The sequence below is a fragment of the Ictalurus punctatus genome, chromosome 28 (genome assembly GCF_001660625.3).
Source record: "Ictalurus punctatus breed USDA103 chromosome 28, Coco_2.0, whole genome shotgun sequence".
In the NCBI taxonomy this organism is placed as follows: domain Eukaryota; kingdom Metazoa; phylum Chordata; class Actinopteri; order Siluriformes; family Ictaluridae; genus Ictalurus; species Ictalurus punctatus.
The window spans coordinates 9,315,501-9,342,138 of record NC_030443.2 but is presented as its reverse complement, the minus strand read 5'-3'; the positions used below and the strand labels follow the sequence as shown (position 1 = coordinate 9,342,138).

The 26,638-nt window shown below is 37.0% G+C and overlaps 2 protein-coding genes and 1 long non-coding RNA gene across 6 annotated transcripts; 2 read left to right on the top strand and 1 right to left on the bottom strand.

The window, feature by feature from the left end:
* The first annotated feature begins 537 nt into the window (after positions 1-537).
* Positions 538-16,893, top strand: dab2 (DAB adaptor protein 2). Of its 4 annotated transcripts, none has more exons than XM_047151815.2 (15): positions 538-1,583; positions 4,982-5,143; positions 5,324-5,463; positions 5,686-5,784; positions 5,899-6,030; positions 7,699-7,782; positions 8,700-8,723; positions 8,804-8,854; positions 8,973-9,035; positions 11,424-12,056; positions 12,862-12,985; positions 14,468-15,103; positions 15,221-15,429; positions 15,676-15,776; positions 16,598-16,893. In XM_047151815.2, the coding sequence occupies exons 3-14, from the start codon at positions 5,434-5,436 to the stop codon at positions 15,748-15,750; spliced, it is 2,160 nt and encodes a 719-aa protein (XP_047007771.1). In that variant the 5' UTR covers positions 538-1,583; positions 4,982-5,143; positions 5,324-5,433; the 3' UTR covers positions 15,751-15,776; positions 16,598-16,893. The 4 variants fall into 4 exon arrangements, with proteins under 4 accessions (XP_047007771.1, XP_017315973.1, XP_017315972.1 ...); XM_017460484.3 differs by having other exon boundaries at positions 549-1,583; positions 4,961-5,143; positions 16,692-16,893; XM_017460483.3 differs by having other exon boundaries at positions 552-1,583; positions 4,961-5,143.
* On the bottom strand, positions 14,638-25,824 carry LOC108259717 (uncharacterized). Its single transcript, XR_006981302.2, has 2 exons — positions 25,519-25,824; positions 14,638-14,854 (listed from the first exon to the last, which is right to left on the bottom strand). It is a non-coding gene; the product is annotated as an uncharacterized LOC108259717 (long non-coding RNA).
* Positions 17,016-22,448, top strand: hspb15 (heat shock protein, alpha-crystallin-related, b15). Its single transcript, XM_017460486.3, has 3 exons — positions 17,016-18,723; positions 18,866-18,929; positions 19,875-22,448. Exons 1-3 carry the CDS (start codon positions 18,375-18,377, stop codon positions 20,017-20,019), a joined length of 558 nt encoding a protein of 185 aa, XP_017315975.1. The 5' UTR covers positions 17,016-18,374; the 3' UTR covers positions 20,020-22,448.
* Positions 25,825-26,638: the final 814 nt, after the last annotated feature.

Genomic DNA, 26,638 nt, shown 5'->3' with positions numbered 1-26,638 from the left:
GCTGAGGACACCATTTTTTGATTTGAGCCACTTCCCTTCAGGAAATGTGAAAGGAAACAAGCTGCCCTGGACCAGTTGTACTCCAAAGATAAGTTTCCTGTTTTTCTAATATTTAGGAATGCTCTTTAGACACCTCTTCACTGTTCTCACACGTGGCTGTTTGTTTTAAATATATTTTGAGAGGACACTTTATTATATATATATATATATATATATATATATATATATATATATATATATATATATATATATATATATATATATATATATATATATATATAATGTATGTTAATCTGCAGCTATTTGTAACTGCTTTCAGGTATTATATGTAGTTTCAACCCTCTTTTCTTTACCATGGATTTCACCATGTAAACAGTCATCTTCTGTAGAACTGGGACTGCTTTGTATATCTGCAGTGTTGTAAGGGCAGTTTTTATTGCTGAGTCAGGTATTTAAATTGCAATTTGAGTGATTTGACATCACATGAAGTTCTATTTTTTTAACTAATCACTGCATATCACAGTAAAATACAATCAAATCCATAACAAAACCCAGTTTCACAATTCAATCAAAAATCAATTTCTGTATAACTAACAACCACACAAAAGGTATTGCTATTTCTATTTCCTTTTATCTTATAGTTTAAATCCCCATGGTTAAATTTTAATAGAGACCTACTCTCACAATAATCATGAATTTTGACTAAATCCTATATAATACGATATTTTCCTCTTTAATATTCTCTTTACCCTTCCTGGCATTTCCTGACCCCTCCCCTGACAACTAGGATGTGTAGTAAGCATATCAGCAGAAACTGGACAGGAAGGATAGGAAGGATGGACAGCACACAGATAGAAGAAGAGAAAATTTTTTCACCCACCACGAACAAACTGAATTGCATGCATTATGTTTTTATATTCTTTAGACTAACAACAATAATTAATAAGCTGAGAAATCTCCAAAACTTAACTTATGCTGAGGTTTTTGATCCTTAAGAATAAACATATTTATGAAAATATAGGTACACATTAAAACAACTACATTATGGGTATTCTGTGGGGTACATTATTTGTACATTAGCACAGATTTGGACGTAATGTTGCAGTGCATTGTGGGACTTAATAAGGACGTGGTATGATTGTACAATATCGTGTAGTCTACTTACATAAAACGACTAAAAGGTGTCCTTGAGCTCGTTGATAGCCTATCATTTAGACTGCTTGTACTCGTTATTTATAGAATTTCTCATGGTTTAAAATTGATCATAGAAAGCTTTTTTTTTTTTTTCCAGGAACAAATTTCTGTCGATTAATTTGTTATAGATCTGATGCATTCAATCCAAATCTGGCAACCAAACAACTAGCCCTATTGCAGCCCTATAAGTACGACACCTGTGGGGGGAGGCGTCGAGTCTTCAAATCAGTGCATCTGGAGGTGTGGGTTAGTTGGGCAAGGTGTCCTGATCTGTGGAAGGTGGCCGTTTTCTGGGTCGCAAACCAGTAATTATTCCATCTGGGTTTGTGTAGCAGCCATCCATTATCATCAGTGTTATATGGAAGTCGGAAACGCCTAAAACTCAACAGGTAAATGGTGTTGCGGCATCTCTGCTACCTTCTTGTAACCGTTTATTATTTTATAAGCGTTAAATTGAGTTTTGTTAAATGTTGGACGTATCATGTGTCAGGTATGTCCTAAACTTCTGCAATGCCACAGTTCAACATGAGTGATTTTAAAGGGGTCCAGAGTGCTTAAGGACTCCTACATTTAAACCAAAGTCATTTCTTTTTGTTCTTGTTTTTTGCTCGCCTGAATTCAAGGTTTCATTAATTCATTACTAATTTCCTCCGGGTATTTCTAACATGCTGGTTTTACTTCACATTTAGTGTCTTCCTGATAAACTACAGCTGACTTCACTCAGTAGCTCATTAACACCCCCTGAAGGTGTTACTGAAGAGAAAATGCGGTGCACATGGAGTTAAGGAGTAAGAATTGGGGACAGTGTAATAGAAACCGCTGCGCAATGGAGAATATTACAATATCCTCCACAGTAGTATCCTGTATGATCAAGTTTATACCTGGAAACTTTAAAGTTAACTAATCCGGTCTGTTGGCTCACACAAATAGCCTGTAATCATATTTAATGTCAAACGATCACCTTCCTATCTCCCATCGTATTTAAAAAATAAAAAATTGAATGGAATATTTTTGGAAATCTAAGTTTATTGTGCTGGTGTTCTCAGGCAGCTTACTCTACACGAGCCACCTTTCTTCAGGACTGCTGATATTGAGTCTAATTTGCCCTCATAAACTTTTACCATACTGTTTTTAATGAGTGTTTCTCCCTTTTGTTTTGTAGATTTTCATTCCACTTGTCCATGTATTATCTTTTAATAGTTTTTCATTTGAGTTGTTTTTGTCTACTTGCAGTGGTGATGTAACAAGTGGCTTTGAGTTATTCACACTGGCTTTTCTGTATTATTGGCTCTAAAAGTATGCTGTGGTCTTCAGTAACATGTATTTCTTCTGTTTTGAAGCATTTGTGATCTCCACTACATTATCTATACTTCTAAAACACCTTGTATGCTTATAATTTTTAAAATTGATGGCGGCAGCAGCAATTTCAGCATTGGTAAATCTGTTAACATGTAACATTCTTGGGTAAACATTTCTGTTTAGCCTGCTGATTCAGAACTGTGGGGTGGTGTTTTATGAACACTTAAACTTTTGCTGACTGCTGCAATTTAATGGAACTGAACTGGTACACATTGTTCATCTTTGTTACTGAACAGCCAGAATGATGAGCCAAGCAGGCTATGCTCAGATCTTTACTGTGCTGTCAACTGGTTAAACAAATGAATTATTGTGTATCAATATACTGTGCATGATTGTAGTGGGATAAAATGTTGAGCATACCATTCAGGCTAAAGTACAATAGTAAAGCAAGTGTCCAAACTAAAGTTCTGGTAAAAAGTGCAGTGCAATAAATGCAAAGCCTGTACGTTATGTATAACTTTGCTACCAGCACCCACTGTTTGCATAATATTAAAATACTAAAATGAGACTTGGACATATGTGGATAAGCAAATGTTATGCATTCTAATAGTTACATTGTTAAAATGGTTCTTGATTTTATTTGTTAGAAATGTATAGCTATTGTGATTTAGAGCAGTTTGTATTTCATAAATGTGGTTATTAATTGGCTGCTTGCTATCTAAAGATACTATGTCTAACCATGTAATATGTAACCTCTCTGATGGACTCAGTCCACACTGAAGAACATGTAATATTTTAGCTATGGTTGCTACTTGCCATCAGATTAATCAACAACTGATGTTAGCAAGTGTATGTACTTTACAGGAGTATTGAAGTAGCACCTAAGGTTGTAACCTGATGCTTATTTTGACCTAAATTTTAGGCTTTCCAGTGTACTGCAAGAATTTCTTTTTGCTCTACTGAGTTAATCATGTTGCTACTTTTAATGTATAATGGAAAAATAAATATGTACTGAGGTACATATTTAAGTTTGTTATTGTGCCTGACCTATGAAATTTTTGTATGTACTTGCAGTGTGTGTGTGGCTGGAATAGCTCTGTCAGGGAACATGTTTTGTCGTAATGTTTGGTATACAAGTTATTGGGGAGATCAATAACAATGTTCTGATTGAATAAAGCTAATAGAAAGTGCCCTGCTATTTCCTTCTGAACTTAATGTTAACATGAGTTCCCTAGTTAGTGTGACACTGATGAATGGTGGTGCTCATGTGATGGAGCAGAAGCCTGGGTTAATGTAAAAGCCACAGCAAATAAACATCACAAGATTTAGACATGATCAGGTTATTTTATGGACCTGTGTATACGTGTTCACCTGCTATTGCTTACTCCTTATGTTGCCTTTAATGATCAGTTGAAGTACATGCATCACATGCAATGTGCTAGTATTTGTGTACAAAGTCATTATCCCTGGACAATTCATAGCCCAATGTACTGTAGTAGTCTATCAGGAAGATACTGACGAATGTAAATGCAAATTAACTTATCAGCTAGTGACTGTCAATAGACTGATTTTGATGAGGCTGAGAATCGGAAGGCAAGTAGTTGGAATAAGATTAACTGGATTTAATTGGCCAACCTTTGACCATGGACAACCTTTGACCATGAAATTCTTAACACTTCTCAATACACTGAACAGCCAAGCACATCATCTAAAGGTAGGTCTTAAATGCCCCCCCCCCCCCCCCCCCCCTTCTAACAGTTATAAAGTTGGTTACATGTTTGTGTAGATGTACTGTACATATTACATGTGTTAGATTTCTAGTCCTTACATGAATTGTTGAGGCTTAACTGACTAGAATTTAACTTATTATTCCATTGTAGCTGGAAATTGTGAAACATTCTATTTTTTTTAAATCAATAGAGGGCATTTAAAGATTCATGACTTAATATTCACCTGGCTCCTATCTAAAATCTATTTTTATCAGTACTGGTCAAAGTGGTATTAAAAGGCTCTGTGATGTGTTTGTTGAACTTCTGTGGAAGGTGGTTGTAATTTTACTGTTTATAAGGGGTTAAACAGGAAGAGACTTTGTCAGCTTTTCCACACATCTATTCTTTGAATCACATGGGATTTTTTTTTTTTCTTCTTCCTTTGCCAAAAAAAGCAGGAAACCTTTTCTTGCTGACTCTAGAAATAAGAGCATGAACTGCCTGATTTCATGCTCACACTTACAAGTCCCATTGCTAAGTGCTGTAGTGTGTGGGGTGTGGTTGGGGTTTTTTTTTTTTTTTTTTTATTAAATCGTCAAATTATTCAACACCGTCCTCTGTTCACATAACTACATACACTACTATAATTAACTTTCTTCTAGGCCCAGTGCTGTAGATGTGTGGTTTAACTGCATGTGTTCCTTTGTTTTGAGGAGCCTTGTGCTTTTTTTTTTTTTTTCTTTTTTCCTTACCCTGAGGTGCCCCTACCATGTCAACAGAAGTACAGCCTGTGCCTGTGGCCCCTGTAGGACCCACTGCTGAGCCTACACTGCCAGCTGTGGTCAATGAAACCAGCACAGTGGTAACTGAGAACCCTACGGCCACAACCGCAGCTTCAACACCAACCGCAAGCAAATTTTTCTCAAGAGAGAAGAAGAGAGGTACACTTAGCTTTGTTTCTTTTAATATCTCATGCAGGAGTCTCTTAATATTCAGTTTTACAAAGTGCTCTGTGGAATCTAGGCACTCATCTGGGTGACTGTCTTCTCACCCTAAATGTTTGTTTTTTTTCACTCACTATGCATTGTTAAAGATTTTCCCATTGATCTTTCTCTCCTCAGCTCCAGAGAAGACTGATGAGTACCTGCTGGCCAGGTTTCAAGGTGATGGTGTTAGATACAAGGCCAAACTGATTGGCATTGATGATGTGCCTGAAGCCAGAGGGGACAAAATGAGTCAGGACTCCATGATGAAACTGAAGGTACAGGTCCAAAATGGCTGACCTAAAATTCTAGCCCTATAATTTACAGATCTAGAATTGAGACTTGGCATCCCAAAGCCAGCAACTTTGCTTTCCATATCAGCATAGTACATATGGACCTCTTTAACCTTTCAGTTAATTAAGTGTATTTGTGTAATTGTTGTATGTAGAATTTCTGTGGCATTGGTTTCTGAGACTGTTTGGGGTGTTCTGTGTGTGTAGGGCATGGCTGTAGCTGCTCGTTCCCAAGGCAAACACAAGCAAAGAATTTGGGTGAACATCTCTCTAGAGGGAATTAAGATAACTGATGAAAAGACTGGGGTAAGAAGCACAATGGAGTTTTGTCACTGAGTTGTTCCTAATATCCACAACTGTTTTTGTGACTGCTCCTGTTGCTGAGGGTTTTTTAAATTTATTTTTTTGTTCTTTCTGCAGGTGATTGAACATGAGCATACAGTCAATAAGATCTCCTTCATTGCTCGTGACGTCACAGATAATCGGGCGTTTGGATATGTGTGTGGGGCAGAGGGCCAACATCAGTTCTTTGCTATCAAGACAACTCAGCAGGTTTGATGGCCCATAAGCTGTTGCATGACCTATTTTATTTTATTTTTTTGGATTTGTTCAATCTCTGTAGTGGAATGTGACCTTAAAACAAAAGTTTGGGCAAACTAAATGTACACAGTCCCAATTTCCTAAATTGTGTTTGGGTTTTAGTTTTGCACCAGCACTAGAAGGATATTAAAGCTAAAGGAAGCTTTTAGCTGCCAGTTTAGCAGTATATCAAATGGCACATTTGCCACAAACTACATTTGGCTTTTATAAACTCAAATGGAATTGCTTATGTGGGTTTTTAAACTTGTATGACATTCTTGGCTTGGAGCAGAAATCACATTTTCCCAAATGCTAGCATCAGCCTCCATTTGTACCAAAGTTAAAATGCTGTGTTCCCATTTTTTATTTAAAATTTTTTTTTTTAATACATCAGCCATAATGTCACAACTACTGAGGTGAAGTGAATAACCTTGATTCTCATTACACCTGTAAATGGGGTGGGATATATTAGGCAGAAAATGACATCAGTTCTTGAATTGATGTTTTGGAAGCAAGAATTGGCAAGTGTAAGGATCTGAGCAAATTTGATGAGGGCCAAATTGTGATTTGCTTGATGACTGGGTCAGATCATCTCTAAAATTGCAGATCCTACGGGGTGTTCCTGGTATGCAGTATTTGGTACCTACCAAAAGTGGTCCAAGGAAGGACAAATGGTGAACTGGTGACAGGGTCATGGGCACCCATGGCTCATCGTGTATGGGAATTGAAGGCTTAATGCTGGCTGAGAGGTTTCAGAACACGCAGTGCATGGCAGCTTGCTGTGTAGCTGTAGAACGTTCAGAATGCCCATGCTGACCCCGGTCCACCACTGAAAGCATGTGCCATGGGCATGTGAGCATCGGAACTGTACCATGGTACAAAGTGGCCTGCTCTGATGAATCGCATTTTCTTTTGTATCATGTGGCTTGCTGGCTGTGTATGCGTTGCTTGCTTGGGGAAGTGATGGAACCAGAATGCACTATAGGGGAGAGTGAGAGAAACCTTGGTTCCTGGCATTCATGTGGATGTTACTTTGACATGTACCACCCACCTAAATGCTGTTTTAAACACTTTCAGACCAATTACACCCCTTCATGGAAACGGTATTCCCTAATGGCTGTTGCCTACTTCAGCAGGATAATGCACCCTGCCGCACTGCAAAATTTGTTGAAGGTGTTGACTTGGCCTCAGATTGAGGCCTTGTGGGATGTGCTGGACAGAAGTCCGATACATGGAGGCCCCGCCTCACAATTTGCAGGACTTAAAGGATCTGCTGCTAACATCTTGGTACGAGATACCACAGCGCAACTTCAGATGTCTTGAGTCCATGCCTTGATGGGTCAGAGCTGTTTTGGTGGCATAAATGACCTACTCAATATTATGCAGGTGGCTTTAATGTTATGGCTGATCTGTGTGTGTATATACAAATTGTCTTGAGGTGATGCTAAACTTGTGGCTATAAGCTTCCCTTACTTATTAGCAACTTTATTCTAGTGACTCCTGTGGGAAAACAAACTTATCTGCAGCTTTTCGCCTACAATTTAGTCAAGGAATAAACAATTTAAGTCTCCAAATTACACCTTCCTGTAGTTTTATTAAAACACTAGATGCATCTCTTGCTGCTTTTCTTCAATGCTTCAGGCACAACCACTGGTCATGGATCTGAAGGATCTATTCCAGGTGATCTTCAACACAAGGAAGAAAGAAACTGAAGCTACACAGAAGGTAACACAGCTTCTAGAACCTGGCAGGGAATGTGTGTTGCAGCTGAAGCGTTTATTTAATGGTGTTAATACCCAAATATAACACAATGTTAATCTCATATTGGCATATCTGAACCTTTTTTGTTTTTTTTTTTTTTAAGCTTAGGTCAGCCTAAATTCCAAGAGTGTGTGGGGGGGGGGGGGTTCCTTTTCCTTTTCCTTTAGTTCCCTCTACCCACTTTGTTGTAGAGCAGAACTTGGCAGCTGTGTGTATTTTTATACATGTGTGTGCAAATTGAGGATGAATATCTTCTCTGCCAATCACTTACTGTGTCATTTTTCATTGTAAATAATGTAAACATAAATTAATATCCATATAGTATCAATTTGAACATTTAAATAGCACTGGCTCTTTTTCCTTTTACGTTCAGGTTACCCATTTGATTTAGCTTTGTCCTTGAATTTCAAAATGTCTCTGCAGCATAAAATGAAAACACATGGACAAACAACTGTTTAATCTTTAGCTGTTTATATCCCCTACAGTAGCTTGTTGCTATGTTAAACTAGTGGCCATCTTGCATGTCAACACAATCCAGAGACTTTAATTGCTTGGCAAAGCTGCTTGTCTCATGTGGCTGAACTTGCTGGCTGCTTTAGTTTTTTTACTAGTTTTTTTACTTCTTATAGTTTTCACATACTTTTTCTTCTGAGTGAGGTCCATTTTAAGAATGTAGCCTGAACAGTAAAATAAGGTTGGCTTCAAAATGTTACACTTGAAAAATGGGGTTATATTGCACTCTAGTGCTTTTTGCAAAAATTGTTTTTAATTAAAATGCATTCTTCTGTATCGTTTTCTCTTTAAAAACTTTAAAATAATACTTTATTAATCCCTAGATGGAGAAATTGGGGAATTAATCTTTCTTTCTTTCCTTTCTTCAGGATGGTACCAGTACCATTGTTGAGGTAGGTATTCTACACTTCTAAGTGGTTCCAATAATTTCAATACACTGGTATTTGACAGGCTATAACTCCTCTCTTTAAAGAATGGAAGTGATGCATTGCTCAGTCTGGATGGTCAGGTAGAGGCAGTAGAAGTAAGATTTCTAAAATTAATAAACAATGAACTTTACTCAGAATAAATAAATACTCCACAATGTCTGTTTTAAAAAGTATGAGGCTGACTAAAAGTATTGATTGTCTCTCTGCATACAGAATGTGGAACAGACGGACCTTTTTGGAGATATGTCCACACCCCCAGATATCAACTCTCCCACGGTAATGCATAGCTATTCCTCATTCATACTCACTAAAGGTGTATCCACAATATGCTCTTAACTGAATCTACGGTTTCACTTCACATCTATGTACAATGTTTGAGGTTGTTCTTGTGTTTTCCTTTTGCTTACATTTTTGTGATCAGGATACTTGGACAAATTACATGGGTAAATCTTTTCTTGATTATTGTATAATCAGCAGGTGTAATGCAAAGCTGCATATTAAACAAAGGTGACAGTTAAAGCTTATCTTTCAAGAAGTTCTGTTATTCCACCATCTTTCAACACAAATAAGCATGTAGTGATGTAATGAAGCATTTGAAAACTCATTCAGGGGTTTTCCTAGGTTTTCAGGGGGCTTGGGTGCTGTCTGAGTCCTTGGGGGTTGTGGGTGGGGTTGAAGTTATTTAAAGTGTTTTTTTTTTTTTTTTTTTTTTTTTTTTGCCCCCCCACATTGTTCTTGAACAATTATCCCATCAATATTTGTGAAAGAAAGCTGCAACACTTCTAGTCCAAAGTCTGCTAATTTCACCAAAAACATGTTTGAGATTTAATGAAAATATGTATTACTTCAACTTGTACACATGGGGAATAATAAACATGTTGAAATGCATGTCATTATTTTGAAAACGCAACCAAAAGACCTAAAGGGGACTGAGCATTTCTTGATTTATTTAAATTGCAAAGATCAGTCCATCACAGAACACTTCACTTTCCTAGTTTTGTTAGCTCTGTAAAATCTTGTGAATCTTTTGTAGCGCAGCACCCCAGGCTGAGGTCCATCAATGGCCACCTTTTTCATGATCTGTAAATCAAATAAGCAGACTCAAGAAACTTGCCCATTAAAAATATGCATTTTTAAATGATTAAGTTTATATATACACCAATCAGCCATAACCACCCGCCTAATGTTGTGCATTGTGCTGGCATAACGGCTCTGACCCATCGAAGTATGGACTCGAAAGGTGTGGTATGAGTATTTATTGGTCACACATGCACAGTGAAATTCTTTTCTTTGCATACCCCAGCATGTCAAGAAACTGGTGTCGGAGCACAGGGTCAGCCATGATGCAGCACCCCTGGAGCAGATAGGGTTAAGGGCCTTGCTCAGGGGCCCAGCAGTGGCAGCTTGTTAGTGCTGGGGCTTGAACCCCCTAACTGTCCGATCAGTAACCAGAGCCTTAACAACCAAGTCACCACCACTGCCCCTACAGTGCCAAGACCTTAGCAGCAGGTCCTTTTAAGTCCAAGTTGTTGGGTGGGTCCTCCATGGATTGGACTTGTTTGTCCAGCACATCCCACAGATGCTCAATCAGATTGAGAGCTGAGGAGTTTGGAGGCAAAATCAACACCCAGAACTTTCATAGTCCTCAAACCATTCCTGAACAATTTCTTGCAGGGTGCAGCATTCTGCTGAAAGAGGTCCCTGCCAAAAAGGGGTGTGCTTGGTCTGTAAGAATGTTTAGGTGGTATGTGTCAAAGTAACATCCACAAGAATTCCAGAACACAAGATTTCCCAGCAGAACATTGCGCACTGCATCTTGGCACCTTTTCCCCAGGTAACCGATGCATGTGCACACAGCCTTCCACGTGAGGTAAAAAGAAAATGATTCATAGGCCTAGTGTACCTTCTTCCAATGCTCCATGACTCAGTTGCTCATGACTTGTATCCAATCTGCTGTTTTATTAGCTTGGCAATGAACATCTGCCCCAGATTAATCACACATTCATTCATCCAATCACTGACTGTTGATTGGCAGGTCATTCCTGTTGCCAGCTTACCTTTCCATTTGAGATCTGATAACCTCTCCTGGGTTGTTGTCAGTGCATAGAGCTCACTGCTGTTTTTACGTTCCGTCCGATATGTCACCAAAATGCCTTTTTACGTTCATTTGACATAAGGTAGTCCACAAAAACACTTGGGTGATGCACTGAAGACTTCCTATGGTAGGGGAAAACTGTTTTTATTACTTGCTATTGTGCTTCAGAAGTAGATTTGCTCTACATTCATGGCATGTTGTCATTCAGTTTTTAGAACTCTGAAATATGCCAGATTTATAAATTAAAGGTCAGGTATGAATATACTGTATACTTAAACGGAAGCTCTCAAAAAGGAAACCTTAAGATAGGCCAGGACTGCAAAGTGGCCTATTTCACAAAGGATATTTGAAGTCAAATAGTTATTACTTTCTGTATGATGCAGCAGTATCACTGGACAACCCATCTGATTTTACCTAAGCAATTACTAAAACATGGACTAACCAATTTTCTTTCTTCTCCTGTACTTTTTTTTTTTTTTTTTTTTTTTTTTTTTTTGTCTCCTCCTCCCTCCATTCTCTTGCCTCATCTTATATTTTCTGATTCTTCTTTCCTAATTCAAACTTGGCAGGACAGTGTTTTGTTGCTGGAACTTGCTTCTGTGATCGATGCCAATCAGAACCACCTTAAAAGCAATCCTTTCATTTCCTATCCGACAGTTCCTTGCAACACACCCAGTGATGCCCCTTTCTTTTCCTCACTAGATATAGTTTTCAGTCCTAGTCCAGTCCCTTTCAATAATGATCCCTTTGCTCCACTTGGTGGCCAGTTTGGCACTTCTACTGCTTCACCCCTGTTGTCCAATTGTGCAACAGTCCTTTCAAGAGGCAGTCAGGAAGAACAAGTTGGACAAAACAGCTTAAGTTGTGACCCTGCATCCAGCAGTCATGTTTTTAATGGACTAACTGATGGTCAGTATCCAAAGAAGGGCATCAATCAACCACTTGAGTTTCCTTTAATGGAGATGAATGGAAAAAGTCAGACCCCTTCTTTTTCCAGCATACTTAATCAAACAAGCCCCCATCTGCCCCAAACTTGTTCTCCACTGTGTAATGGTCTCAGCAACTCTTTGCTTCCTATGTTTCAATCTCCACCCCTCTGTAAACATGAAACCATGCCACCTATTGTGCAAAATGGCGGGTTGATGGCCCTTTGTCCCCCACCACCAAGCTCTAAATGTGGTCGTGTACAGAGGAGACAGAAGGTGAATTTTGTTTTTTTTTTTTTTTTTTTTTTTTTTTTTTTTTTTGTGCACTATAAATTAACGTGTAATGGTGTTTGGTGATGGGTGGTGTTTCACAGTGCTTTTTGTAGAGGGTGCAGTTGACTTCAAAAACCAGGAAGGTGGGAATGTCTTTTACATGCTAATCTGTGGTCATTAATAAGCTTTATTTTGGAGATGGAGGCTCCTTTTCCTACTATTCCTGCATGGGTTTTTAATTTAAATAAAATGTACAATGCTTGAAGGAGCAGCTAGCATTGCTGTCACACTTTTGGTCCTGAGCTTGGATTAGTGTCTGTACAGTATTTTGCATATTTCCCCCATGTCTGAAGGTCTTTCCTCCTTAATTTTTCTCCCACGTCACAAAAACGGGCAAGTAGGTAGCTTGGATACACTAAATTGTCCCTTGGTGTAAATGAGTGAATGTGTGCACCTATGGTGCCCAGTGTAATTTGGGCCCTTGTACCCTTTTCCAGGAGAGAGACACTCATATGCTTCTACATAAGGGGGTTGAAACATTGAAATACTCTATAATGCTTGTTAAAGAGCTTGTTGATGGCCACAGTTGAGTGTATTAATATACCTAATTTGAATGTGCTGTCTGTGTACATATAAACCTAATTTGGCTTTAAATGTGGAACTGTGCTCTGAATGCTTCAGTAATGGGGTGTGAGGTTCTTTTCTACAAACATTTGTATGGAAATTTTTTTTTTTTTTTTTTTTTTTTTTTTTTTTGCTGCAGTTGAAATACCAGTGTAACGTGTGTGATACTTTGCTCCCTCCGTAGTCTCCTGAAAATGAAATGTTTGGGGCCAATATATTTGGATCGCCAGCTCAGGGAGAGGGTCCACATACAGCTCAATCCAGCTCTTCTATTCCAGCAGATCTGTTCAACCCTACAACCACTCTTGGTTAGTGACAAGTTCTAGTTCTTTAGTTGTTAGTCTAACCAGATGTTTTTCATTTTCTGAATGCATGTGGCACTTTACTATAGTAATGACACTAGGGTACAAAGTATCAAGAACAAAAGTTTGACCTTCAGATTGGTCTTAAATTGTTTTATACTGTTAATTCTCATTATCAATTAAACAAACAAATTTAAGATGGTGCTATAGAAGTATGCATACATCCACAACAACCACTAGACTTGATTAATACTATATAACAAACTCATTGGATGAATCATTTCTAAGGAAATTATTGCAACTCGCACTCTACTGTAAGTTACTCAATTTCATAATATCAGTGTATTATCACACTTGGTACTGAAGTGAGATTTGTTCGCTTGAGATCTTTATGGAATTCCAGCCAGAAGAAATAATTGCAGTGGAGTTAAAGAACTTTTATTTACATTCTGAACTGAAGCTTGGTACATGCATCTTTGACATTAAATGGATAAAACACTGCTACTTCGTAAGGTGTTTAGTCTGTGCAAACTGCCAGAACAGCTTCAGTGTGCCTTGACGTGGAGTCCCTGTAATTGTACTGAAGGACTGAACACAATTCTTCCAAAAGATATTTAGCCAGCTGGTGTTTAAATGTTGGTAATGGAGAGTGCTCTCTAACACATTGGTTCTAAATCGCTAAATACTTCTGTTGACTGTGAAGGCTGTAGCATGTGATTTAATGAGCATGAAAATGGTGTAAATCATTCAGTATGCCCTTGTGCTCTGTACATGGGGACATTATGATCACTCTTCTCAGGATAGAAATGTTTTGTGATCTGTCAGAATATGGTTATGTGAACAAATTGGGGGGGAAAGCTTTTTTGATGCATTTGGACAGCAAACATTTGATCATCTTTGAAACAGTGCCTATTAATAAATGTGATTCTTGAACAAAACCACAAGGTTTATCATTTATTCAACAAATATCAACTGAGGTGAAATTCTTCTGTGGAACATATAAGTACACCCTTGGCCTCAGAAGCTAATATTTGCCCCCTTTAGCTGAAATAACTTTTAGGCATTTTGCATAATTGTCCACCAGTTTCCAACATCGGCTTACTGGAATATTTGACCACTATTCTATGCGATGTTCTTTTAGTTCTTGCAGGTTCCAATCACCAGCACCCAATCCTGAACACCTGATTCTAATTTTATGTATTTGAAGGTGTGATAACTGTAGGGGTATACTTACATTTTGCATGTGACCTTTTTTTTTTTTTTTTTTTTTTGTGGCAGGTGTAACTTTGTTTTGATTTGCAGTGACTTTTCCTCTAAGGGGACAAGTGGACCTAAACTATGCTATCAAAATGCCATCCACACCAAAAAAGAGCCACTGTTTATCATCTGTATAAATATTGCCATTGTGGTGGTAGTGATGTAGTACATAAAATATTTCATATTTATTCAGGACTTTATTTTAAACATTGTTCCCTTCCTGCATTTTAGCGTCAATGTCATTGGGACCACCATCTGTTCCTCAAGCTCTTACAACAGGTCCGTGGGGCCAACCAGTCCTGTCACTGTTTCCTCAGCAGGGCTCTGGCCCCCAAGTACCAGTCCAAGGTGCACCTTTAAATTCTCTTCCCCAGCCTTGTGTGTTTGGGGGAACACCAGTACCTCAGTGGGGACAGCAGATGCCCTCTTTTGCCACTCCAGCTGCCACTCAAGCTTGGGGAAAACAAGCAACCACAGCAGCCATGAGTGCCTGGCCCCAATCTGGCACTGTGTCCAACCCCTTTCAGCCCAATGCAATTCCTCCCATGATGACTCTTCCTGGAGGAATTACAGTGCAGGCATCTTCAGGGGTCCCTCCACTGCCTCGCCGGCCACCTCCTGCAAAAGAAGAGGTACCTGCTGTTAAAAATGCTTTCACAGCTTTGGACCCCCTTGGTGGGAAGGAACAGAAAACTGGGAAGGATATGTTCAAAAACTTCCAGATTGCAAAACCTGGAAGTGTCTCCCTGTCAGGCCCAAACACCAATGGCACATTTGAGCAGTACTTTTCCAACAAAGTTGGTTTAGCCCAGGAAGCAGCTGACCATGATGACTTCGACATTAGCCAGCTCTCTGCAACATCGATTGGTAATAACCTGGACATAATTTGACTTGCTTATAGTTTTAAAAAAAACAAACAAAAAACAGAACTACACTTAATGTGGGTTTTTTTTTTTTTTTTTTTTTTTTTTTCTCCCCTCCCAGAGCCTCCTAAACCTGCTCTTCAGCATGCCTCTACAACTACTGCCCCAGCTCAGGCTCAAAGCTTGACCCCATCCTTGGCAGGAGTGTTCCTGGATGCTGCTTTCACTCCTAATTCAGCTCCAACCCCATCAGGCCCAGATCCTTTACCAGCTGCCAATCTTTTTGATGACACTTTTGGAAGCAGCTTTTTAGCACCACCTACAAATACAGTAAATGGATACAGTACTATGTCAAATAAGCAAATCTCATTTAAGTGATAAGCAACAGATGTAATTTAAATAGATCTGGACAATTGGTATAAATGTGTTCACATTTGGCCAGGATTAACCAGACCTAAATTTTAACATTTTAAAGGTAATGTTTTAACGATCAATTTTGTTGAATGTACTGCTGACTTCCTTTTAACAAGACACTTCCTCGAGGGGCTATGTAATATTGTCATCTTTCCTTTGCAGGGTGGTCCAGCTACACAGACCACTGCAAAAGCTGATACTTTTGTAGACCCCTTTGGAGGAAATCCTTTTGCCTAACCTTTCTCAAATCCTGCACTGTTCAGGTATGTAACTCATGTTAAGTGTTGGGAGAGTAAAACAATAAGCCAAAAGTTGCCTGCCATTTTGAGAAGCTCAGGAGGTGTTGAAGTCTGCATGTTACTTCAGAATACCGGTGTGCTGTATATTCTTTAATATGCTTATCTCGGACATTTTTTTTTTTTTTTTTTTTTTTACCAAAAACCTTAGACTTGTATAGAAAATGTTCATGCTATCTTGGTCAATGAACTGCTTCAGTTGAACTGTATATATGAATGTGTATATACACTATGGCCATAAGTTTGGAAACCTGACAATCACACCCATATGTAGACCTGCCCCAACTGTTGACAAAGTTGGAAGCACACAACTTGATAGGATGTTTTTGTATGCTGTAGCATACAAAGGCATGAAGCCAGGTCCAAAATGACCAGGGTTGCCAAAATCCAAGTGTGAAAGCTCCGGTGGCCTGCACAGAGCCTGACCTCAACCCCACTGAACACTTTCAGGAATGCTGACTGCACCCCAAGCTTCGTCACCTGACAGCAGTGACTGATCTAATGCTCTCGTGTCTGAATGGGTAAATCCCCACGGCCACACTAAAATCTAGTGAACAGCCTTCCCAGAAGTGTGGTGTTTATAAGGGCAAAGGTGGTCTAAATCTGGAATGGGCTGTTGAACTATTTTGGCCATATAATGGAGATGTTGGGTTCTTTTTGAGGTTTACAAAGTCACTGAAGATTAGTTTTGGTGTGATTTTCACCCGTGGTGTTGATCTCTTTTTTTTTTTTTTTTTTTTTTTTTTTTGTCTGTCTCCCCCCCCCCCCCCCCTTCCTTCTTTATACAGAAAGTGGGAAACCATCTGCAGCAGTGTCTGCTCCACTGTCCACACTTTTTATTTTTTATTTTTTTCCCCTTTTCTCTCTTGTATCTGATCTCAGGTTGGTTTCTCTCATTAAATTGACTGGATCCATTTCCCAGCATTACAATCGCTTGAAGAAAATACAAATTGTGGGAAATGAAAATGACTGAGGTGATGAGAAGGAGTTGGGTAAATTGGCATAGATCTTATGTTGAGAAATTTCAAATACTTACTGGATGCAAGATGCTGTTTTGTCTGAAATTAAAGTAAGCATGAAATGATGCCTGTCTTTTCTCTTCTTTTGAAAATTCAAAAAGTATTTTTAGTAAGTGCTTTACTTTTAATGTCGGGTTATTAAAATGGTTACACAATGACCGTTTCAGCCCATCTGCTTTTCAAAATGACTGCCTTTTTTTGTGTGAAATGCATTTGTTCTAGGTCTGTTTTTATAATGGCCAAATAATAAGTAAGGAATAAAATATCTGGGCATGCTGTAACAAAACAATACATTTACATACAAATAATACAACAGCTTTTTTTTAAAAAAGGCTTTTCCTATTATTTTTACTCTTGTACAACATGCTTGTCAATGAAAAGGGTTTTATTATTTATCTTAAAGAAATTGCTCACTTATTCCAAAAAATATTTAATGTAAATACAAGCTGAAATTTAACATGCAAAACGGGTTCCTTTTCATCACTTCTGTTAAAGCTGCTATAAACACTCATAGCCTCATCAGTCCATCTTTCTTGACATTAAAATGGCCAAAGTCTGCACTGTCATGTCATGAACTACTGTTGGAGGGTTTTGTTTTTATTTATTTTTTTTAATTCACTCACTATATACTGGTGAATCCTTCCACACATTAAACATCTTGCAGTTGTCTTGCAATAAAACAACTTTAATACCTCAACAGTTGTCAAAACAGCATTTGAAGAAAAATCTTATCTTGGACTATGATCCAAGCTTATGAGCTGTCATCATATTTGAATAAGTGCATTAATATAATCCTGTGCTTTGCAGTTGGGACTGTCAGAGCTGCTTTTTATAGAAATTTAATCAATGCCATCCCACCACTCAATGGTTTTCCCATCTTAATTTAAAACCCCTTTTTACAGTGTACTATATTGCAATAAATATACTAATATTTGAATTAACATTTAAATTTAAGATTTAATTTTTTTTTTTATAAAGTTTTACTATAAACACAATTCCACTATGAATTGCAAATTTCAGTTAAAAACTGAAAGTGGTGCTGAATTGTGTACTGGCATCTTTAGCATTTTCTATGCAGCCTGTGTTTGGCTCTTAATGTTGTTTACAAGGGAAATGAATCCCTTCACTGATGAAGGGTACATACTGTTTCCAGCCAGCTAGGGAAGCATGCAGTTACCACAGTGAGTTAAGAGCACTGAGATGTGACTAGATTACAGAGGCTATTGAGAGAACACCATCACCAGTGTACTTATTGTCATCTGCCAAGAATTTGCCATTATCCCTTCAGAGCTATTAATGCGGGGAGGATTGCGTCGCTGTGGGTATGTCAGACTGTAGCGTCATAGTGAAAACTTTACCTCACCCTTTTGTTGATGTTTGGGGCAGTGTTTGCCCGGGCAAAACAGGCAGCCACAGTATAAAATGAGCATGTTATGGAAAAAAGTTTATACAAGGAGGTGATCCTACAAAAAGCATTACATTATCTTTCTGCTGTAGATCTAGCTGTATTGTAAAATCTGACTAATAGATTTGTCTGATTTAAAAAATGTCTCGTCCTTTATTCAATCGGAACGCTAGCTGGGATACTCTCCGGGACTGGCCGAAGTCAAGTATTTCAGATTGGTGCATGGGAGCACCTTTTGTACTTGAACCAGATGATGGTAGCTGGTTGAACACAGTCAGGAGAACACTGGAAACCTCTTCTTGGCCTGGATTTCTATCATTTCCTTTGGTAACTTCTGTTTGTCCAGAAGTCTCATCTTCATCCAGAGATGGACAACAATTTTCACGTGTGAAATGTGACAATAAGATGTGGAGAATCTCTTTAGATGTCAGCCATTTTTGTCCAAAGGAACTTTGTGTCAAAATAAGCAAGGGCTACTTAGAAATAACAGGTATGTCATGTGCTCTTCACCTTTTCAAGAAAGGCTTTGTGTAGCTTTTAAAGAATGTTTGCAAATGGACTGTTCAACAAATTGTCTTCAGTGCTTAGAATAGTTCAGGATAGGGATTTAATACTGAAATTTTTATTCAAAGGTAAACATGAGGAAAGACACTATGACCATGGGACCATTTCCAGGAGTTTTACAAGGAAGTACAAGTAAGTGTTTATATAATATTATAAGTACTCAGCAAAAAAAGAACTCTCCTCACATTCAACTGCTTTTATTTCCAGCAACTTTCTTAACATGTCTCAATATTTGTATTAACATGAAAAAGGTTAAACAACTGACATATACTGAACAAGTTTCACAGACATTTGATGAACAGAAATGGAATAATGAGTCCCTGAACAAGGGGGGGGGGTCAATATCAAAAGTAATAGTCTGGTGTGGCCATCAGCTGCTTTAAGTACTACAGTGCATCTCATCCTCATGGACTGCACCAGATTTGTCACTTCTTGCTGTGAGATGTTACTCCACTCTTCACAAAGGCATTTACAAGTTCTCAATCATGTCTGAGGGGACGACACATGGTTACATGTAATTTTCCACTATAAGGATGATCAGCTGTCCTTCCTGTCTCCCTGTAGCACTGTCTTAGGCATCTTACATTAGACATTGCAGTTTATTGTTCTGGCCACATCTGCAGTCCTCATGCCTCCCTGCAACAGGCCTATGGCATGTTCACGCAGGTGAGCAGGAACCCGAGGCATCTTTCTTCTGGTGTTTTTCAGAGACTGTAGAATGGTCTCTTTAGTGTGCTAAGTTATTGTAACTGTGACCTTAATTGCCTACCGCCTGTAAACTGTTTGTGTCTTAAGGACTGTTCCGCAGGTGCGGTGCAATAATTGTTTATGGTTCATTGAACAAGCATGAAAAACATTGTTTAAACCCTTTCCAATAAAGATCTGTAAAGCTTATTTTGATTTTGCTAAATTATCTTTAAAATGCAGTCTCCTGAAGAAGGGGATGTTTGTTTTTTTTGTTTGTTTTTTTTGCTAAAAAAAAAAAAAAAGGATTAGCTATAATCCTGACAGAGAAAATAATGTGAGCTCTATGAAGATTCATAGAGAAAATTGATTATCTTGCTTTTCATGTTACAGGCTGCCTCCAGAAATTGATTTGCAAAAGATGAGCTCTTTGCTTTCTCCAGAAGGGGTTCTCTTGGTTGAGGTACCTGTTGGCATTTCTTCCAACAGATGTCCCACAGAAACTGTTATCCCAATACAGATGAAGGAAAAACATTAGGTTTGTCAAGTATATACACGACATTTACTGCTTGTAAATGTTTAATATTGTAAGTTTCAGTGTGTGAATTCTATTTCTTTTACTTTTTTCACCGCCAACAGAGTGCATTCACTTTTTTTCTTAGGAGTTTTCTTTCATAAGTAAATTTTATCAGAAGTTGTTGATTTAGCTGTTTCTATGTAGGTGACAACAATAACTATTGTGCAGTTCAGAATTATATACATTTCCATGCACTTATAAAGTTACAGTTAACTCTTCACTCTTACTTGTACAGGACTACTTACAAAATCAGTAATTATTTGTTATCCTTGTGCCTCTTTATATCAGTAACTATTAATGCCAACTATATATATTAAATAAAAATTGATTTGCAGCTTTATCATCACATTATCAAAAACATACCTGCTGATTATTGTATAGTGCCTCTTTTAAGCTCCTGCTCTTTGACATCAGTAATATCACCACCACCATATTTGTATTTTGCTGGAGTGATAACTTTACACAGTTAAGTATATACACTTATTTCCCTAATTTTCGTCATGCTGTATTTGTAACTGGATGTGTTCAAGCTTAACATGTCAACCCGCCATGGTAAAATTTTCTGTTACTTAATACAGTTTTCCAATATTAAAATATGTTTGTGAAAGAGTATGAGGTCATTGAACAATTCAGTACTTTGCTAACTTTATCTGAAAGTCAACCATTTGTTATACAATCCTGAAGGCACCCTATACTGATACTGATCCTAACATCTGATTAACAGCTTTGCAACCACGCGGTCTGGCACATGGCAAAATATTGCATTGACCAGCAGGGGTCAGGATATTACCAAGCTTAAAGCTGGATCCAAAAATAACTCCATAAATCAAAAAGTGTAGTTAAATTTTGTCACTTGGCACTTGAGTTGTCTGCCAAGACATTATATTATGTTTATTGGGACATTTGCTTGTTTGAGCACAGTGAGCACTCAATCTATGGACTGCAACTAGTTTAAATATAATTCAAGTCACATTAGACCTACAGTATATTATTACGGTGTATATACACCAAGTTAGTGGCCTGTATGGTACTTTGGTTTACATAATAAAATCGTGAATGAATATGTTTTATATGAAAACAAATTTCATCAAATAATTCATGCAAATACTAGCTATGTATAGGCCATACATAGTTACATATTACCTATAATCTGACTCAATGAAATCAGATGGAAGTCCTCACCAAACAAATGCACAGAAAACTTTGAGCATGACCCTGACCATACATTATTATTTATTAACTGATAATGGGTCAGTAGCTTTTAACAGCACAAATCTAAATGTAATTCGAGCATGGCTCTTTATATACAAGTTTTTTTTGTTTTTTTTTTTATTTTATGAGGACCCTGCCGGCCATCTGGTTGTTAAACAAAATGCTTATGTCAAAATTTCCACCATTTTGACGACCATATCTGGATGATCAGACACATGGGCTGCAGGGTGTACCTTACACACATACTGAATTATGACTGACAAGCTATTTTTGTAAATATTTTAACTATCTTTCCACTCCTACCTTGAGGAGCTGAGCACCCGATGTATCAACAAAATGCAATAGAATTTGGAGAATAAATCAAGTTTTTAGACAACCGATAATTTTGTGAAGTAATGTAAAGTTGTTAAACATTTTTCAAAATGACATCCAAATTCCACTTAATTAGCATCATGAAACTTCTTTAACATTAGCTCTATTCACAATAGAAAAAAATAAATTCTAGATATCCTAGATCTGTTTCATATTTCTAAACTAACATGCCTAATATGACTTTTAGTTAACATATCAGTTAATACATTCCAACTTCCACAATCAGTGGTATCTAAATATATCCATGTCCATACATAAGGAGCAGGGCTATGGCCGGGTACACTAAAAAAAGAACACCCCCACCCCCCCCAAAAAAAAAAAAAACACAAAAAAACAAGTTGGATGAACATGATTTAATTGAGGGCAGGATTTCCATCCAATAAATATGTATAGCCCCAAATAATAAAAAAAACTGATTCATGCAATAAGATGAAATTGAGTTGGGCCAACTTAATTTGATCAAATACAGTTTAAATGAAATGGATACATTTATAAAGTTACACACTTTATGCTTATCAAACTAAAACATTTAATTGGAAAATATATTAAGTAGGAATCCTTCTAATTTTATTCCCCCTATATAGAGATAAGAGACAGAACTTGGTTCAGATGTTTTTATATAAAACGCATAAAAACATGTATAAAACAGGTATACAATTTGCAAACTGTCAAACAACCATAATATCAGAAAAGGGAGAAAGAAAAAAGTCAATATGCTACATAAGCATTTGCTGTTTGTTGGTGACTTATTGTATTTAAACTATGAAAGTATTTAACCATACAAGCTAGTAATTGTGACAGTGAAAGCACACATTTTTATATATATATATATATATATATATATATATATATATATATATATATATATATATATATATATATATATATATATATATATATATATATATATATAAATAAATAAATAAATAAATTTTGGTCTTGAAATTTGCATTTCTCTGTATGAACGACACATGAACAGTCAGTGGAAAGCCAAAGTTGAAGTAACTTGACCATCACTAATAATACAAAAACAAGATAAACTTCACCATCAAGAATAAAATTTAACAAATACAGTAGTGCTTGAAAGTTTGTGAAGCCTTTAGAATTTTATAAATTTCTGCATAAATATTACCTAAAACATCTTCAGATTTCCACACAAGTTCTAAAAGTAGACAAAGAGAACCGAATTAAACAAATGAGACAAAAATATTATACTTGGTCATTTATTTATTGAGGAAAATGATCCTATATTATATATCTGTGAGTGGCAAAAGTATGTGAACCACAGATTAGCAGTTAATTTAAAGGTGAAATTAGAGTCAGGTGTTTTCAGTCAATGCAATGATAATTTATTTAATAAAGAGGGATCTATCAAAGTCTGAGATGGTTCTTGAGTCCACCATCAGGAGAACACTGAAAAACAATGGTGTGCATGGCAGGGTTGTAAGGAGAAAGACACTGCTCTCCAAAAAGAACACTGCTTCCCTTCTGCAGTTTGCTAAAGATCACATGGACAAGCCAGAAGGGTACTAGAATAGTGTTTTGTGGATAGATAGACCAAAATATAATTTTTTATTTAAATGACAGTCATTATGTTTGGAGAAGGGAAAATACTGCATTTCAGCATAAGAACCTTATCTAATCTATGAAACATGGTGGTGGTAGTATCATGGTCCACGGCTTAATTCGATTAGAGTTTACTTCGAGTATGACTTTAATCGGATTAAGGTAATAAAAAACCTGTTTACATGGTACTTTCTTAATCACAGTATTGTCTTAATCTGGTTAATATTGGATTATTGTTGTCCATGTAAACATACTGATCGATGAAACAATGAATTCTGAATTATACCAGTGAATTACAAAGGAAAATGTCAGTACATCTGTCCATGATCTGAATCACAAGAGAAAGTTTGTCATGTAGCAAAATATGTTAAACACACAAGTCGTTCTACCAAATAATGGTTAAAGAAGAATAAAGTTAATGTTCTGGAATGGCCAAGACAAAGTCCTGACCTTAATCCAATAGAAATGTTGTGGAAGGACCTGAAGCAAGCAATTCATGTGAGGAAACCCACCAACATCCCACAGTTGAAGCTGTTCTGTACTGAGGAATGGGCTAAAATTCCTCCAAGCCAATGTGCAGGTCTTATCAGTTACCCGAAACACTTAGTTCAGTTATTGCAGCACAAGGGGGTCACACCATATACTGAAAGCAAAGGTTCACATACTTTTGCCACTCACATATATGTAATATTGGATCATTTTCCTCAATAAATAAATGACCAAGTATAATATTTTTGTTTCATTTGTTTAATTGGGTTCTCTTTATCTACTTTTAGGACTTGTGTGAAAATCTGATGATGTTTTAGGTCATATTTATTCAGAAATATAGAAAATTCTTAAGGGTTCACTTTCAAGCACCACTGTAGATGTATGGCCTAATGATTTTTCTATGTATTAAACGTGCATGGGCAATCTGTGTATGGACATGGATAGCGATAACTGCCCCTAAAACACACTGTCTAAAATGCTGCAGCAACAAATACCATCTAGCTAGTTGCATTCTTTACACTGCCACATTCACAATCCTAAAAAGAAAATAAAAAAGTATTATTAGATACCATATTTAACAAATAAGTAAATCAGATTATTTGATCAGATATGACTTACTATCACTAGGAAGTTGTCACATTCACATGGTGACATTCATCAAACTGTGAAAGAGATGATTTATATTATAAGTGGGAACAAGTACTTGAAAGTTTATAGACTTCCAAAGTGCATTTGAACACTCATATGAAAACAGATGATTTTGTTTACATGGTTCTATTTTCCCCAACTCTATATTCACTTAATATGACACACTTTACACTTCTCACAAATAATTAAACTGATTTCAAACGAATTTAAAAGGTTTATTTGGTACCATTGTCGGATCAATATTAAGCCGGGGATTGGAATAGGGAGAAAAACACAACATATATTCTTTTGCCTTTTATGTGTGTTTATCTGTTTTTAATATATTTTATGTTGTATTCAACTGTTTTTGAACACCTTTAATATTTATTTAGTGATTAACAACTTTATTGTGCTTGTGCATGTTGAAGATCATTAAAAAAAACTACAGTTAGATTTGGTTTATCATGTTATTCTGTTGAATTTCAGCCTCCTTCAATGAAATTTGTTCTTTTATTCAAATGTATGTTAACTGGTGTACTATACAGTAAAAGGTATCACACTGGGCACAAACACAACTGCAGGTATATTACTAACGTTTAGCACCAGTATGTTTTTGTGCATTACTATGCATGCATTTAGTGAACAGCACAACATGATACATATTACATATACTCCCCCATAATACATATAGAAAATAAATGAAAAATGAATTACACAAAATTTCACAGAAGAGACAGATCAATCACTTTAACAACTAACGTGTTAAATTTTAATATGTTGGGTTTGCAAGGTTACTGTATAAACTGGCGAGAATACCACAGAACTGGCTAAGCTGAAGTGTGCGGCACGGAGGTTGATGAGCCAAGTGGCTGTCCAGCTAGCTAGTTTTACAAGTTGGAAAAAGGTGCTGGAACAAAATACGAGGCATACTCCCTTAGACTCTGACATCTTGCTAGCCAGAAATCAATCTGTATTACTAACATTTGTCCCCTGGGATAGCAAACTTCAAAAGTTGAACCGAGTACTCACTGACAATGCTAATTTGCACTTTGAGTGAGCCTGAATTTAAGCAAAGGGAGGCTTGGAACAATTCACCTCTTAATTCTCTCAGCGCTGTTGGATATTTCGCTCAACATTATGATATACACATTCTTTGACAGCAAGGTCAATGCTTAACTACAATCGAATACTTACCAACAATGAATATCCAACAGCAAGACCATCAGCCGCATCAGTCCCTTAGAGACAGCATGAGAAAATAGCGGTCACACTGTGAGCACGGTGTCTGAGCTTGTCTCGCCCATGCGCAAATGGCGCCCCCCATGAAACTAATTTGTGTTAGACAAATTGAAATAAATCTCATAGATGACACTATGTTAGAGTAGTTAAATATACATACGTATTACTCCTAATTAGATATGCTTAAATAAAGTGAACAAAAATTTAGTGTAGTAGTTATTGTATATTCATTATATGACACCCATTCTCTTTGGAAAATTATCATCCATTTAGATACTCAATGCATATTGAACACAATTATATTTAGGAAAAACTTAAGTGAGCGCAAGAAAAAAAGTATATGGATGTATGCAACTGCCAAAAATATAGCCAGGAGCCTCTTTACTTACATGACAAGGCCAGTTGTCGAAGAGAGAGGGAAATACTGGGAATGCTTTCAGCTGCAGGGTGCCTCACTCTCACCATGTATGGAATGAGCAAGAGGCATGATCAAAAGATTTACAGCACCAATAAAATCTGAAGCTATAATCTGTAAACAATACCACATTAAACCATTTCTGTCCTAGGAAGTGTGGATGTCTCCTAGGAAATGAAGTAAAATTATCACAAAGAATGTACTGAATGAACAGCCCATTTAATAAATCACCTAACCTGAATTCCACTTACCACTGCATTTAAACTATGAGGTGCAGATTTCAGACAGACACACATTTAGTTGGTATTTTTAGGCCTCTACAATGAGAGGAATATGTAACCACAAAAAGTCATTTTCACATAATAATCTTAATAATAATTTGAATATCCATTCACAGTAATTTAATTTTAATCCAATATACTGAGTACTCAAAATAACACAAACTGTTCTTTAATAATAGTCTTTACAGCTTTTACAGAAATTGCCCTGTAATAGTTGTGGTGGTAAATACATATACTTATTAAACTGAAGTTTCAAAATGCATATGCGAGATAGTGTGTTAAATGTTTATATTACTTAATTTTATGTAGACAAATAACTTTAGATCAGCAAATCAAAGAATAACAGGTATATTTTGAGGGGAAAAAACTTTGGGAAAAT

What these genes read in the sequence shown, in the direction of transcription:
- dab2 (XM_017460484.3), top strand. Translation starts at nt 4,972, where the DNA reads ATGTCAACAGAAGTACAGCCTGTGCCTGTGGCCCCTGTAGGACCCACT. An exon ending in CTATCAAGACAACTCAGCAG is followed by an intron (nt 6,031 to 7,698) that starts GTTTGATGGCCC and finishes TCAATGCTTCAG; the next exon opens with GCACAACCACTGGTCATGGA. An exon ending in GCTCTCTGCAACATCGATTG is followed by an intron (nt 15,104 to 15,220) that starts GTAATAACCTGG and finishes CTCCCCTCCCAG; the next exon opens with AGCCTCCTAAACCTGCTCTT.
- hspb15 (XM_017460486.3), top strand. Translation starts at nt 18,375, where the DNA reads ATGTCTCGTCCTTTATTCAATCGGAACGCTAGCTGGGATACTCTCCGG. An exon ending in GGGCTACTTAGAAATAACAG is followed by an intron (nt 18,724 to 18,865) that starts GTATGTCATGTG and finishes TTTTATTCAAAG; the next exon opens with GTAAACATGAGGAAAGACAC. An exon ending in AGTTTTACAAGGAAGTACAA is followed by an intron (nt 18,930 to 19,874) that starts GTAAGTGTTTAT and finishes TTCATGTTACAG; the next exon opens with GCTGCCTCCAGAAATTGATT.